Genomic DNA, 15,889 nt, shown 5'->3' with positions numbered 1-15,889 from the left:
TGTACAAGACTAGGTATCATCTCAAGGAGAGAAAGGTCGCCTCCCTAATGGGCCCTAAAGTGATGATCTCTCCCTTAAATATCCACCTTACCATATGTTTACTAAATAGATGTCTGCAAATAGATCTATAAACATAGATCTATAAACATCGATAAGTTTTTGCTCTAACGTTTTTGTTCAAGTTAATGAAGTTGCATTTGTCATAAAGTACCGTGGGAGTTTGTAGGACGACATGAATTTCTTACGTAGTATAGAGGCATTTACTTCATTTTTATCAGAGTTGTGCCTACCTCACCTTAGTATTTTGAAAAAATGATACTTTATCAGTTTCCATTTTGAGTGAGTTATCACACGTGTTTCTTCCTATCATGAAATTAGGAATTGCATAATGTAAGCAGTGAATGAGCAGTACTTTGAAAGCCAAAGTTTACCTCATTCTCATTTGAAACTAGGTCTAAACATTGTATCTTTTTTTGGCTTCTAGCTTTTAAGTTGGCACTAGAATCCAATTACCACTTGTTGGTAAAGACCTATAGTCTTTAATTTTTTTGAATCATTCCCATCACAATTACAAATATTTTATAGATTTAACAAGTGGGTCGCCATCAAATATCTTCAACTTGCATAGATAGAACAATATAGCAATACCAAGCATCCACCCTAAATTGCAACAATAGGAGCATTGTGAGAACAAACACAAGTGAAAAACAATCTATAACACACATATGACATGTTGGGGAATCAACAAAGATATGAAAACACAAACTTAGAAGAGTTTGAACATAGAACGAATGAATTACAGAATCAAAACCTAACCTAAAATAAGTGTCGGCAATGATTGTTGTTGGGTGTACCAAATGCTTAGCTACCTCTTAGATGGAAAATTTGTAAACAAGATTACTACTCCATCAGTAAGGGGGATGGGGGGCAAGCTACAAGCTCGATGGCTTGGAGATGACAACGATGGAGCAAAGCACTCGAAAAGGACGATCATCTCAATCTCTAGCATAGGTTAAGACAAGATTTCTTTTAAATTTCTAGCATCAAATCCTTCCTTGCAGAGTCATTTACCTCATACAAAGTAAAAATAATAGACTGACTGTGATGCCTCCTTCCATCTCTCTATGTCTTTTCAGCTAAATGCTGAATTACAGATATTGGGATAGCTCATTTAGGAAGCCAATCAAGAACACAATACTTTTTGTGCATATATAAAATGAACAATGACTAACATCAGACACAAGAATCCAAGAAAATTATTAACGTCACATTTAAGAAATTTCCACAAACTCTCTTTTTGATGAAAAGCTCAACAGTCCACAACACCGACACATTGACTATAACTATCACTTTCGTAGTCAGTAGCTATTGTGAGTCTGTCCTACAAAACATCTGGTAGTATTATGTGTAACAAACTGCTTGAGATTGAAGGCTATAAAATTCAGAAGTGATTTGGTTACGCCTCATGAGGCAGATTGGCAGTCACATGTAAGCTGGAACATCTAGATCCTTATCCCAGAAAACTTGAGCTCCCGGTTGAGTTGGCACCCATTTGGTTCCATGATTCTTGACCAGAATCCACCGTAAAATAGAGTTTTCTTTGCTCAAGTAGTGCAGCTTTTGGGGAAATTTAGGATGCACCATCATCGTCATCTGCAACATTTGACCCTGTCCATCAAAACACACAACCACATGAATGCAATTCATTAAAAAAGGACCACTCATGCAATGAAAATGTAAGCATTAAAACAATACAAATGTGTGCATGCAGGTTAGATCTTGAATTATTGCAATGAACATACATCTTTACAGAAGATAGCAATATTATGGACATCCTCGATGGTACATTTAATCCTGATAGTGTGTAAAAATTTAGCCCTGATGGTATGACTTGCAGATTGGGACAATACTTAGCATGATTACATGCTGCATATGATTGAGAAGGGTCTGAAAGTTCAGATCCAAGACAAGGTGTCATCACTGAGCTCACCTATGAGCCCCCAAATGGGCAGTAGAGCTGTAGGTTAGGCAGGTCAGGCAGGCATGGTGAACAAACGCTGCAGTCCTCAAACAGAGTTGACTGCCAGCAAATTAGGGTTGCAGATTGCGACCAGGAGCAGCAGATCCGGAGCAGATTTGCTGCAGATGGAGGCAGCTGGAAGGAGTGCAGGACTGACCTGTTCAGTCAGCAAAGCTGACAGGTAGGATCGGCCACCTGGCCAGGTCAACGACTTGACAGAGTCGGTTGACCAAGTCACAAACCAGGTCTGCCCGGTCTGGAAGGTTGGATCTGGTCCAGATCTGGTTGGCTAGCTGGCTGAACGTGGTCAGCCAGGTTTAGAGCTGGACTGCCCTAAAAAGGGAGGCTCTTTCCTCAATTTACGCACCCCACTGAAGCCCTCTTCACCGAGGCACGCAGGAGCATACACAGGCAGCAGCAGCCTTCCTCTTCTCTCAGTCTTCTCTCAGCCTTCTCTCAGCCACATGGCTGTGTTTTACCCAGTGCCGGTTAGAGGTTTTGTGCTATTGTTTTCCCATATCAGTTAATGAATAGACCGAGTATTTTGTGAAGTTCTTTCTTCTGTTTTACCTCCTTATCTGTGTTTTACAGCGTACTGTTGGGTGTGTTTTGGAAAGAGTTCACGTTTGTTTTCTGCTGCGTACAATTGCTACAGCAAGCACTTGACCTCTGACAAAACATGCCACTAGGCTTGTAAATAAGTAAGGTCATGGACTACATGACGTAAGACATAAATCCAGAATATATGACTTGCAGCTTCTATAAACAAAACTAAGCAACTATAAGCAGGATTATATGCATAATTGAGAAGGGTCCCAAGGCCGAGTGATCTTCAGTGAGTTCACACAACGGCATTGTTATGCCCATACATAAGCAAGGGATTGGCACTCTTTGATGCTGGGAATAAAATACTATTGTTTTCGCACTAAAGAAGGCTAAAGAGTATAGAATTTGTTTATTCCTCTTGCAAAGACTAGGAAATACTCCTCCTATTGAGGCAGTTAAAAATGTTCCACCTTCGAACTACAGTGTTTCATTCATACCTTTCTACCCTGGACTGGTTATACTTCCATACCACCACTCGCTCTGCCATGACAGATGCTCAAAATCAATAAATTGAGACAATCAATTGAAGAAGAACTTTACAAAGCTAAAATTTTGCACAAGTCAAGACCCAAATATGGGTGATATTCTGAAAGGCATTCTTCAAGAAAATCATTTAATATTTTGATAGTCAATAAAGTAGGCTGGAAAACCTTCCATTGTATTTTGGAGATTTTCCTAAACCCCCTAGCATTGAAGAGAACAATGAAAGGCCAATCACGTTTGTTTACAGAGTCATGACCTAGAAAGTACATACTGGAGTATATCACGAACATCTTTAAAGGGGATTCAATGAGGATGCATAAGCAGAGAATGCCTCAGATAGTAGATGCACAACTAGACCAAGATAACGACAACCTTAAGTATGATGTTGCCTTCAAAGATATGCAGGGCATTACAAAGTGACAATTATGTGGTATATTCACAAATGTGCACATTAGCTTTGCAGAATTCAGACTCAGAATGGAATTTGAAAGAGCAGGGGAACGAGGGTGAAGGCAAAAGAGAGAACTAGAATGGGGTCCCACCACCTGCCTTTGTGTAGAATATGTTTGCTATATCAATCACAAGTAGCTGAAATTAATGTACACGGTGGAAGTCTTCACCACGAGGTGCTACTCAAAGTGCTCCTGACTTGGAGACTCATTATTCTTCAAATGCAACTGGAAGGGCCTTTCTTATAGCGGGAGGGAGGGAGGGCCTGGACTGGCCCAATCTCTAGGTAGCCCGCACCAGCCCATGAACCCTCCCCTACACCTGGCCTAGAGCTAAGGCTCGCCGAGTTGGCACTTGGTGGATGGTATTAATTAAAATAATAGTCTACATTCACTCCTTCCAGGCTACAACTACCAAGCGCCAAGTTGGAACTTGGCAGTTGGTATTAATAAAAAAATAGTCTACACTCTCTTCATCCAAGCTACAACTGCCTATGAAGACAATACTATTTTGTTTTAGACTCTCCCAAACAAGCATTTTGAAGCACAAAAGGTAGCTGAGAGGCCCATGCACCACTACCAATAGAAAAACCCATAGCAATATCAGCAAGCCCCCTTCCAACAGAAGGGTAAAGCTCCCCTCCCCCCCCTCCTGGGCCCCTCTCCCCCCCCCCCAATTATTTAAAAAACACAATTTAAAAATTTTAAACAAACCTCATCGAAAAAAGGACCCAAGCCTAGGTTTCATATGCAATGGAACGCATTTTGTTGTGACACCAAACCCACAACCTCTCAAATTGCAATTTTCACATTTGTCCATCTACGAGTGTTTCTTCACTTACGATTTGCAAGTTGAGCATCTAACATTGATTGCCATTTGAAATCTGGATGAGCATCTCAAATTGCAATTTGGATGTGCAGCTCCTAACTGCAATTAGAGCAGCTAATGGGCAGCCTTAGCACCCTAAGTCTGGTTGACCTTATCATCTTCTCTACTTGCTTCTTGCTAATCCTCTCTTTCATAGGTAGCCACAAGAATTTGTCTCCCCAAGTTCAGTGCTTTCCTCTGATCAGCGGCCTTCTCAAATTTATAAAATCCCTCATCGAGGTGATCAGTGAAAAATATCCTCGACTTGGCAGCGCCTCCATTGTAAAAGTCCTCCATTGGGACATCACCTTTCTCATTGGATCCATAGAGTCGACACAATTTTTCATTATAATTGAAGAGGCTCATCATCTGGGCGTGATGACTGAGCTAAGCTGGCCCTAAGGATGGAAGACCCCTGAAAAAGCCAGCTGTGGAAATGGCTGCAATAAACCCATGGGTGGAAGGCACTAAGGAACTGCATGTAGTTACTGTGGAAACTGAATGGTCCTCGGGACTGGGAGACCCAAGGGAAGCCACTGTCTGAGCTGCTGCAGAATATTCCGCTAAATTGTGCTCGGAGATGGAAGACTCTTGAGTAGATAGAGGACCGCCTGCTAATGAAAAACTGTCTATGGATACTGCAGAAGAATAGTCCGCCATACTGTGCTCGAGGGTGGAAGACCATTGAGCAAATGATGGACTCATACTGGTAACTGCGGACGAGGAGAGGAGCTGTGAGCAGGCCATGAGAAACTGCTGGTGCTGTAAAAGCATCTGCTCTTGGTCTCGCTTGCGCTTGTATGCTGCTAAGTCAACACGACGTCTAGATCGATACGTGGCCGCCTCAAGGTATTCCTATTCCAACAAAAGCTGGAAATGGTCCAGTGTCATTGCATCCTCCTTTGGCTTTTTTTCTTGCTCCGGCTGCTCAAAAAAGAGCCAATTCTGTTCAAGAAGATGATCTTGCTCCCTGAACGCTTGCCTAAGATCTGCTCTACTAGACAGGTCCATGATGGAAGACTGGTAGACCCATCAACTGCCACAACAATGACGGCCAGAGGGGGGGGGATCCCCCCTAACCTTGCCCCTCAAGGTGTAAACGCATACCGATGAAGTCAGGAGCCAGCCCAATGCTCGATGGAGGGAGGGAGGGAGAGGCTAATGGAGTATGGTACTACCACTAGTCCGGGGTAGGGACAAAACACAAAATTAGAAAATATCCCAAACATGCTCCCTCCTCTGCTACCTGAGTCCCCATTACTAAGCTCTGCTGCCAGGACTCCCTCCAACCTATTTCAGATCAGAAGGAACCATCCTGCTCTGATACTAGTGCCTACCTTCACACAGCCTGACAGAATTTCTCAATGCATTCGGACTCTTTCAGAACCCCCGTATTAAATGAAGGTCCACCCTTTACGGCAGACCTGTTGCTGGTCATTCTTTGGGTCACACATGGGACCTGATACAGGGCCGGAGTGCAGCCAGGGAAGAGCCTCAATGCAGAAGCATGTAAGGCTGCACACAGGCAGCAGTGAGGCGGCCATCACTTCCAGCCTCAAGAAGTGCCACACAGCACTAGAGAAGGTGGAACAAAGGCAGCAGCCGTAGCAGCCCTTAGCGCATGTGAAGAGCTGAGAAAGCAAGCAGATCACCTCAGGCCAGACAGGGTGCTGGCTGACAGAGTCTTGATCATCATCACATAGGGACGGAAGACCTCATTCAGAGGTGTGCAGCAGGAGTGAGCAGCAGATCAGGGCAACAATTTGTGGCCTCAGTTCCAGCACTAGTCTGCAGCACCCCTCGGCACACGTAGCGTGCTTTGTGAGTGCACCTTTTGAGAAGGTGATTTGTGAGTGCACTTTTTGAATAGGTTTGGGTCCTCTCTTAGGACATACTGTTATTGATTGCCATATCTTGCTTTCAATTCCAGGGCTGGGTGCCGTTTACATTTCTATGTATGTGTGCACATCTCAAGAGTTCTCACGTATGATCTTGTGAACGATTCATTTTCCGCTGCATATTCTAACATGGTACCAGAAGCTAGGGACATACACACATCTTTTCATATATGATCCTTCAGTTTCTTTGCACAATATAGCTAGCTCGTGCTTAATGATGCGCCATTTGCCATCGCTTAAGTCTATTTGATTTGCTCAAATTATGCTACGGAAGCTCCTACAGAGATACTGTAACGTGCTCCGGTAGGCTATTCGCAAGGCTGCGTTTTAGTGAGCTCAGAAAGAGCATCCGTGTGTTAAGATCGCGCCGCATGCTTGAAATTTGAACTGATGGTTCAAACTTCATCATTCTTCCTTGGTCACTAGATGTTATATCAATCATATTTTCAAGAATTTCTCATTGATGTCGCAAACCAACTCAAAGAATTTGCACAACAGCTTTCAAAGAGTTAGCTATTCTAAGGATTGGCAGAATAGGCAGTCTCTCTTCACTGCCGGGTCCACAGCGAGCGCAAGAGGCAAGAATCATAAAGATGTCAAATTTTCTACAGTCAGAAAGGAAATATGAAACATAAAGGCAATGTACTGCTGTGCCCTGGGCAATGCGGCATGAAACCAAAGCAGGGAGATGAATTTGGAAAGGAAGAGGGAGAGGAGACCTGTCGAAAGCGGTCACTGAGCTTTTTCATTTTGTAGGCGAGGTGGATAGTGCCGAAGGATTTGAGATCAGTGATGACACCATTGTGGGCATAAACGAGGCGACCGAGTGTGGTCATGACCTGAACGATATTTCGCCTGTCGACGGAGGGCTTGAGCAGCAACACACAGTCGTAAAGCGGCATGCCTGCCTATCTCTGCTCTTTTCACCACCTCACTTTGTTCCTTGCATCACTCTCCTCTTTTCACAAGCTCGCTTCAACTTTACTCTCATTTCCTAGCTGCACCTAGCCGCACCTAGCTAGGTACGTGGGCCTCCTCTCTAGAAACCCTCTTTCCCACATGGCACACCCCGGGCCGGCAGTCCCCTACCTCTAGCCGCACTTGCCTAGATACGTGGGCCTCTCCTCTGTAGAAACTCATGACGTTGAATACTACATAGGAAAAGGGCCTCTTTCCCATATGGCACACCCCGGGCCGGCAGTCCCCTGCCCCTAGCCGCACCTGCCTAGGTACATGGGCCTCTCCTCTGTAGAAACTCATGATGTTGAATACTACATGGAAAAAAGCCTCTTTCCCACATGGCAAAACTTCCCAAATGTCTTGTGATAAATTACATTTAGCACACACCGGCACCCGCCCATTGTAGGGCAGAGATGAACACCTACGTGTGACACAAAGCGGCTAACAGCCATTTGACGTGCAAAAGGGGGAGCGCCGCCCACCATGATGGGCAACCACCCCCCCAAGCGTGATTTCAGGAGTTGAACCTACAACGACAAATAGAATTTCCCACAACTCTGACCACCAAGCTATTTCTAGATGGTTGTTACTAAATGTGCGTCTTTCTCCTTTTGTTATGTCCTACTGGTGTGTAAACACTGACAAAAAATGAAGAGGGGAGAGGAGAAGAGTGGAGATGAGGAGAGAGGACACAACTAGAAAGCACACCACAAACCCATTTAGGGTTAGGGTTAGGGAATCTAACCCTTTCCTTTATAGCACTCTATAAGGTTAGTGCTATGCACATATGATCACGTGATGGCGCTATGCACACATGATCACATGATGTTGAGCGTGAACTCTTAACACCTTCCCTCAAGATCAACATCATAAAGTAGGCCTTCCCTCAAAAATGATGATTCTAGGGAATCAAAGAAGGACTGAGCATTACATTCCATCACACCCCTTTAATGGGAATGTCCTTCTTCTGTGTCAAACCAAGAGCTAGTCGGTGTTTCTCGAATAGCTCTTTACCAAGTGGTTTCGTAAAGATGTCTGCAACATTCTCTTTGCTATCACAATGCTGCAGTGTGATGTCACCAAGTAGCACTCTTTCTCTGATGAAGTGCTCTCTGACATCAATGTGCTTTGTCCTGGAGTGATATACTGGATTTTTGGCCAATGCTTGAGCCGATTGATTATCACAGTATATTGTTATTGGCTTAGACTCATCAAAGTAATCTGTTTCTAACAATGGTCTTCTGAGCCATATAGCCTCACATGCACCTGTAGTGAGTGCTTTATATTCTGCTTCAGTCGAAGACAAAGAAACAGTTGGCTGTTTGTTTGACAACCGTGATATAGCACCTTGACTAAGGAAAAATGCAGATCCCTGTGTCGATCTCCTGGTCTCATGATCTCCGGCATAGTCACTGTCACAGTATCCATACAACCGTGGATGACTTCCTCTGTATTCTATCCCAAACTGTCTTGTACCTCTGATGTATCTCAAGACTCTTTTGGCTGCATTCCAGTGAGACTGTTTTGGATTTGCCATAAACTGTGCTAGTGAGCTTATTGCATAACAAATATCTAGCCGTGTGATTGTTAGATATATAAGAGATCCGATGAGCTGCCTATAGTATCTGTCATTGACTGTGGGCTTTTCTGAATCTTTAGTAAGCTTCAAACTCTGTTCCATGGGCGTGGCTGCAATCTTGCAATCTACCATATGAAACTTCTTCAGGAGACTATCAACATACTTGAGTTGACTCACGAATGTGCTATCTGAATCTTTCCAGAACTCAATTCCAAGACAATAGTGCATAAGTCCAAGATCTTTCATGTCGAACTCTGCAAATAAGTCTTGTTTCAGTTTTCTGATGAAGCTATCCTTGCTTCCTGTCACAATTAAATCATCGACGTACAAAAGTGCAATAGTAATGTCTTCCCCTTGAACTTTGTAGTAAAGTATGATCTGCATTGGACTTCATGTATCCTAGATCAGCAAAATACTTGTCGATTCTACTGTACCAACTTCTGGGTGCTTGTTTTAAGCCGTAGAGACTTTTCTTGAGATGGCAAACCTTATTCTCCTTTCCTGGTTCAACATAACCTGCTGGTTGTTGCATGTAGACTTCCTCATCTAGATAACCATTGAGAAATGCATTCTTAACATCGAGCTGATACACATTCCATCTGTTGAGTATCGCTAGTGATATCAAGAACCATATGGAATCCATCTTTGCTAATGGAGCATAAGTCTTATCATAGTCTTGACCATATTGTTGTGCAAATCCTTTTGCAACTAGTCTGGCTTTGTATCTCTGAATACTGCCATCTGGATTGTACTTCACTTTGTATACCCATTTGTTTGCTATGGCCTTCTTTCCTGGTGGAAGGTTGCATAATTCCCAAGTGTTATTTTTATACAAAGCATCCATTTCTTCATTCATAGCAGTTTTCCATTCTTGCTTGTCTACTGCATCTTCGAAATACACTGGCTATTTTGTAGCCGTGATGGTAGTCATACGAGCATAGTTGGTGGTTTCGACCTGAATTGCTTTGCCTTTCTGAGCATATGTCAATCTGGTTGGTGGTCTGCTTTCCTTAGTAGACCACCTGAGCTGATGTGGCTCTGCTTGGGGTGTTGCTAGCAATTCTTGCTCTTCTTCATCAACCTGTTCTGTAGATGATTGTGAAGTCAATGCTTCTATCCCATGTGTAGGTGAGGTTTTCCATTCTGATTCCTCATCAAAGATTACATCTCTGGAGATAATGACCTTGCAGTTGATGGGATCATACAATTTCTATGCTTTGCTTTCTTCACTATAGCCAACCATGATGCATTTGTGTGACTTTGCATCCAATTTCTTGCGATGATCATCATGTATGTGGGCATATGCTACGCAACCAAATATGCTTGTGTCCAGTGAATGTTTCATAAGGAGTCATACCCGGTATCGGTTCGGTAGGAAGCCGATTAAGCAAATAGTTTGCAGTGGCTATTGCTTCTGCCCAATACTGATTCAGAAGATGCTTTTCACTAAGCATTGCTCTAGCACTGTTTGCTAAAGTCCCATTCTTCCTTTTAGCTCTTGCATTCTGCTAAGGAATATCTAAATGCACATGTGAATTGTTTTCGAATGCCGTGATTTCTGCAAAAGTTCATAAATGCTGAAAATTCTTGAAATCTAGAAAACACTTCAGATTTCTCTTTCAGAAAGTAGGGGACGAGCATTTTCTGAGCGAAATCTTCCGAGCGTCCGAGCGAAGGAAAAAAAAAGCTTCCAACTATGCATAAATATGGCAAAAATCGATCAGAAGAAAACATAGTTTCACTTAGAAATATGCAAAGTATTATAGCAATGCCTATTTAATACAAAAATCTTTAGGTGAATCTGTAGGAATGGTGAGAGCATAATGGGATGGCTTTTGAAGAAACCCACATGTAGAGTAGACTTCTCTATGAAAATTCCCTTATGATCCTTCTTACAACTTTTACTTAATAGGGGGTGACATTGAAAACCCTCTCTCAACCTATCTTCATGAAAGAGTTTCTTCAAAGAAAACTCATTGAAGCAAGCCATCCAGGTAGTTTCGCCAGCGAAACCCCTTTGAAGCAAGTCTCCCAAGGTAGTTTCGCTGGCGAAACTACCTTGGACAGCACTTTTAAAAGTGACATAACTTTCATATCCAATGTCCAAATATAGTCATTCAACCACTCAAATTGATCGGAACACCCCATTTGAGCACATCTATGAAGTTATATTTTGGAAAATATTCCATATATAGTATTAAATATTACATGTATTTTATGAGAGTGATATATAAGCCCAAGTTAATACTTATTTATAGTAATTTAAACTTCTTTAGAAACATGTCCATAAATATGCTATAAAGACACTAAAAAGATATTGCCATATGATATAAATGTGTTAATAAGTACTTATATATGCATAGTATTATTACATTGAGAGTGATTATGAGGAATGTTTCTTAAAGGAATCAACACTTTTTTAAGGTAATAACAGGGGTACAAAGGGATGTCTCTAAATAAGAAAATTATGTTGTGTAAAAATGAATGAGTGACTAGTCTGTATATTTTTATGATAAAGGGATCTAGTTCTAGTGAAAATAAAAGTGTAAAAACCATGTTTCCTAAAGAAAAACATTTTTAAAAATCTCTTGAAAAACACGCTCAGATAAACCTGCTCATAGGTTTTTGCTCATAAAATTGATGCATCCCAGAAAGTAGACCCAACAATATCTGTTGTAGTCATCGATGAAAGTCAAGTAGTAAAGTGAACCATTGATGCTGCGGGTCTGGGCATAACCCCATACATCTATATGTATCAAATCAAGAATACCTCGTGCACGAGAGGCACTTCTGACAAAGTTGGTTCGCTTTTGTTTGTCGAAGCAGCATGCTTCGCAAACTTTTCCAAGAAACTGTAACTTCGGAATCCCAATTGCCATATTCTGATTCCTGAGATCTAACAAGTACTTGAAGTTGACATGACCATATCTCTTGTGCCATTTTGCAGATAGTGGCATCTGTTGTGGTTGAGCTGACATGACATGCTTATCTGGTACTGTAGCTAGCATACTATATAAGCGTCCTTCCTTGACACCTTTTGCTACTAGCTGACATCTTTTGAATTTATCTTTGATAGTGCATTCATCACCATCGAAGATGACTCAATAATTGCATTCCGTCATTTGACCTACTGACAAAAGGTTCTTACTGAGCTTCGGAACATAGAGCACATCTTTCACTAATCCTTTCATACCAGTGAAATTGTTCATAGGGATAACGCCTGTCCCTTGAACCGGATTCGGTGTATTGTTTGCTGTATAGATGACATTTTTCTGACCTTCTAATGGTTTCATTTTTGTGAACCATTCATGATGATTTGTCATGTGAGATGATGCACTGCTGTCAATATACCAAGGAACTTGATAGCTGTAATCCTCTTTGGGATTGAAATAAGTGTTTAGGTACACTGTATCAATCTGATGCATTTTCTCGCTTGCAAGAAACATATTCCCATGTGCATTTGCAAAATGACTGTGACTAGAATGTCCACCATGATGATTTCCTCTACCTCGAGAATTCCCTCGATTACTGCTAGATTAACCGCCTTGGTCGTACTGCTTGTTGCGGCAATCTCTTTCATAGTGTCCAAACTTGTGACAGTAGTGGCACTAAATGTTTGACACGTTGGTGGATGCATTCCCTCATCCTTGGAATCTTCCTCGATTGGAATGATTTCCTCTTTGCTGATTCTGATGTTGCCGAGGATGATGATGATGCTGATGTTGATACTGACTTTGATTTTGTTGCTGATGATGACCACTTTTCTGATATGATCTACCTCTGCCTCTGCCTTTGCCTTTGCTTCTGTCTGAAGCTGTGAATGCCTGATCATTAGAATGACCTTTACGTGCTTGAATGGCCTAAGTCCTGAGTTCTTCACCAAGTAGAATTGACTGAAGTTCTTCCAGTGTCAGAATTTGCCATTGGATGGCAATATTTTGGACTAGATTCTTTATCCCTCTCCTAGTCCATTCATAATGACGAACCATTTCTGCGGGGTTCATGCAAGTTGATTGTTGTAGTCTTTTATGTGAAGTACATAAGCATGACCGGTTTCACTGCTGTTGCGGAAACTTTGGTTTATTTGGTTTCTCAGGGTGAGAATCCTGGATCTGTTCTTGGACTCGTAGAGAGTTGCGAACATATCCATGCTTCTTTTGATGTCTTGACTGTGTTGAGCTGTCCTAGCATGACATCTTGCACATTGTGCTTGATCAGGTGATAGGCGTACTTGTCTTTCTTATCCCATTCTTCACCAAGTAGAATTGACTGAAGTTCTTCCAGTGTCGGAATTTGCCATTGGATGGCAATATTTTGGACTAGATTCTTTATCCCTCTCCTAGTCCATTCATAATGACGAACCATTTCTGCGGGGTTCATGCAAGTTGATTGTTGTAGTCTTTTATGTGAAGTACATAAGCATGACCGGTTTCACTGCTGTTGCGGAAACTTTGGTTTATTTGGTTTCTCAGGGTGAGAATCCTGGATCTGTTCTTGGACTCGTAGAGAGTTGCGAACATATCCCATGCTTCTTTTGATGTCTTGACTGTGTTGAGCTGTCCTAGCATGACATCTTGCACATTGTGCTTGATCAGGTGATAGGCGTACTTGTCTTTCTTATCCCATTCTGCCTGAGCTTGGCGGGCAATGGCAGGATCTGCTACTGGTGCGGAAACTGTCTGTGTGGCTGTAGATGCCGTTGTAGATCCTGTTGGAGTAGAGCTACTGGTGGCTAGATTGGCCAATGGGTAGACCCATCGACATACTCCCATTTGTCTTGAAGTACAAGAATGGTCTCCATTCGGTATTTCCATGTACCGTAATTGAACTTGTCTAACTTAGCAGATGCCTCCAGATTGAGGTTGCTAGTCGACATGGTGTAAGAAATGTACTTAAAAGTGTCGTGAAAATCTTTGTATGAATCAAGTGCAAATACACTAACTATGCCAAGTGAAATCTCTGAATCATCGGTGAAGATAGAACAACAATATATAAAATCTGATCTGTATTACAAGGCTTGTGGCAATGATGCCGGGAATAGCCAAGAGGCTTTACAAGGCTGAAATGATGTGCATGATGCCGTGAGATAGCCAAATAGGCTTTACAATGGTGGCATGTGTGTGTGAAATCAAGTGCTATCTGCCCACTGAAACAATCTACAATGCCTCTGTACTCTTTGAAGTTTGCTCGCTGAACTGATGAACGTAAGGTTTCAGGTATTGTAATGATGTGAAACCATATGTGAGCATATGGACTGACTCCAAGTAGGTACTAGTCAGGAATTTTGGGCATGGCTTAGATTGGCAACTTGGGGAAATTCAAAGCATCCCCTCTATGGCGATCTAGTCTACTCTAATCTAGATCTATACCAATCGTCGATCGATGAAAGAACATCAAATAATTTCTTTTCTTTTGTTCTTTTTAAGTGCTAGGTCAGATGCATCGATGTAGAGGCAAATGTGCATGAAGGACGTGTAGAGCACGAAAAAAACGAGCGACTTTCCTTTTTGGAGCGCCCTCAAATTCTTCCTAGATCTAGAGATACGACTTGATCTAGGTGGAGGGGCAAAAGGAGTGCAAATGTGCTCAATGATGATGTGTCACTATGGGTCACATGCAATGTGATGTGGCATTATGCCTAGCAAGAGGTGTGCCAGTGGAGCCCTGTGTTGAGGTGGCAAGAGTGGTCACATGAAGTGACTGTGGAGCACTGTGTGTGCCTGCAGAGGTCAGTGCTGACTGGACATAGCTAAGGTGGCACAGATGATGATGTTAGTAGATGATGTGGCAATGATGATGTGGTAGATGACGTGGTAGTGATGAGCTGGCAGGGTGATGTGGCTTGATGATGAGCTGGCAGGGTGATGTGGCAAATGTTGATTGGTCAATGATGACGTGGTAGCCTCACGGGGTTGCTAATGTGGCACTTAGAGATAAGGGTGCCATGTGGCACACTGTAGACCTAACCTAGGTGCTACCCTATCTTGCCACGTGTCGATTGCTGGGAAGTCAAAATCTTGTGAAGATTCTCACGAAATCTCAGAGATTCCATCTTCTTCTCCGTTGGTTTGTGGGATGATTCCGTTGCTGAAGATTGCTGGCGTTGTAGAGGCGTGGTCACCTGTGGAGGTCGATGCTCGTTTGTAGAAGCCGTTTGGAAGAAGCTATGGGAAGCGTTGTTGGCTTTTGGAGGGTAGGTTGCTAAGCCCATCGGTGGTGGGCTACAGGTCGTCAGGCGGATTAGCTGTAGTAGTCTCGATGGTCATAGCTATTGTGGACAGTAGCAATTGGTCGTTGGAGAAGCTTGGTGCCTTGAAGGTTGAGGAGACCTGAGTTGTGCTTATAGCAGGAGCCCTTACAGCAAGGTGTCCAGCACTTGAGCCTCTACCTTGGGAAAACGGTGCTTGGGAGGTGCTTTGGAGCTTAGGGAGTTGGAGCCGCATTGCTAAGTGCTATCCAGGAGGTCCCATGAGCGGCTGAGGGCTGTGAGAGTTGGCCTTGCTGCTGGTCGGTGTTGGAGCCTGTAGTTGAGGCACTTTGGAGCTTATAGATGAGCCTTTGTGGGTTGTCTGTGCGCTATAAGAGGCGCTGTCGTTTTATTGGTGCTTAGGGAGCCAGTGTGCTGACTGGCCTTTGTGAGTCGCTAGGACGATGGAGAGGCTTATGCAGCCTTGGAGATGTTCGTTGGCTGGCTGTAAAGGAGCCGTTGCTCTGTTGAGAGGCTTTGGTTTGTTGCCGTGGCCTTGAGCTCCAACATTATAGCCACGAAAGGCTCATAGTTGAGTTGCAAACCACGATTTGCGAGTAGCGAGTCCCATGTTCAGTCGTTGAAGCCATGTCGTTGAAGAGAACCTTACGTGCTAGAGGCTCATTGTGGCGATGGAGCCGAGAGCTACATAGGCAGTTGGTTGTTTGTAGAAGGCTTGATGGCTTTAATCATACCCATAGGTGCATGTGGAGCCTCTTCAGCTCAATGGAGGCACCTTCGAGTTGCTTAAGGGTAGATCTCCCTCAAAATCAAAATAG

General features: G+C 43.0%; 1 protein-coding gene across 1 annotated transcript; it reads right to left on the bottom strand.

Annotated features, from left to right (window-relative positions):
* Positions 1–1,248: 1,248 nt before the first annotated feature.
* Positions 1,249–7,337, bottom strand: LOC147891235 (Translation elongation factor EF1B/ribosomal protein S6 family protein). Its single transcript, XM_087389852.1, has 2 exons — positions 7,044–7,337; positions 1,249–1,668 (listed from the first exon to the last, which is right to left on the bottom strand). Exons 1-2 carry the CDS (start codon positions 7,224–7,226, stop codon positions 1,483–1,485), a joined length of 369 nt encoding a protein of 122 aa, XP_087245978.1. The 5' UTR covers positions 7,227–7,337; the 3' UTR covers positions 1,249–1,482.
* Between the last annotated feature and the right edge of the window lie 8,552 nt (positions 7,338–15,889).

The sequence above is a fragment of the Dipteris shenzhenensis genome, chromosome 18, assembly GCF_047967505.1.
Source record: "Dipteris shenzhenensis isolate YYH24624 ecotype China chromosome 18, Dip_SZ_1.0, whole genome shotgun sequence".
Classification (NCBI taxonomy): domain Eukaryota; kingdom Viridiplantae; phylum Streptophyta; class Polypodiopsida; order Gleicheniales; family Dipteridaceae; genus Dipteris; species Dipteris shenzhenensis.
This window is presented reverse-complemented; position numbering and strand designations above follow the sequence as displayed.

Coding starts and splice junctions, on each gene's coding strand:
- LOC147891235 (XM_087389852.1), bottom strand. CDS start 7,226: ATGCCGCTTTACGACTGTGTGTTGCTGCTCAAGCCCTCCGTCGACAGG. Junction 1,669..7,043: donor TCAGTGACCGCTTTCGACAG/GTCTCCTCTCCC, acceptor TTTGATGGACAG/GGTCAAATGTTGCAGATGAC.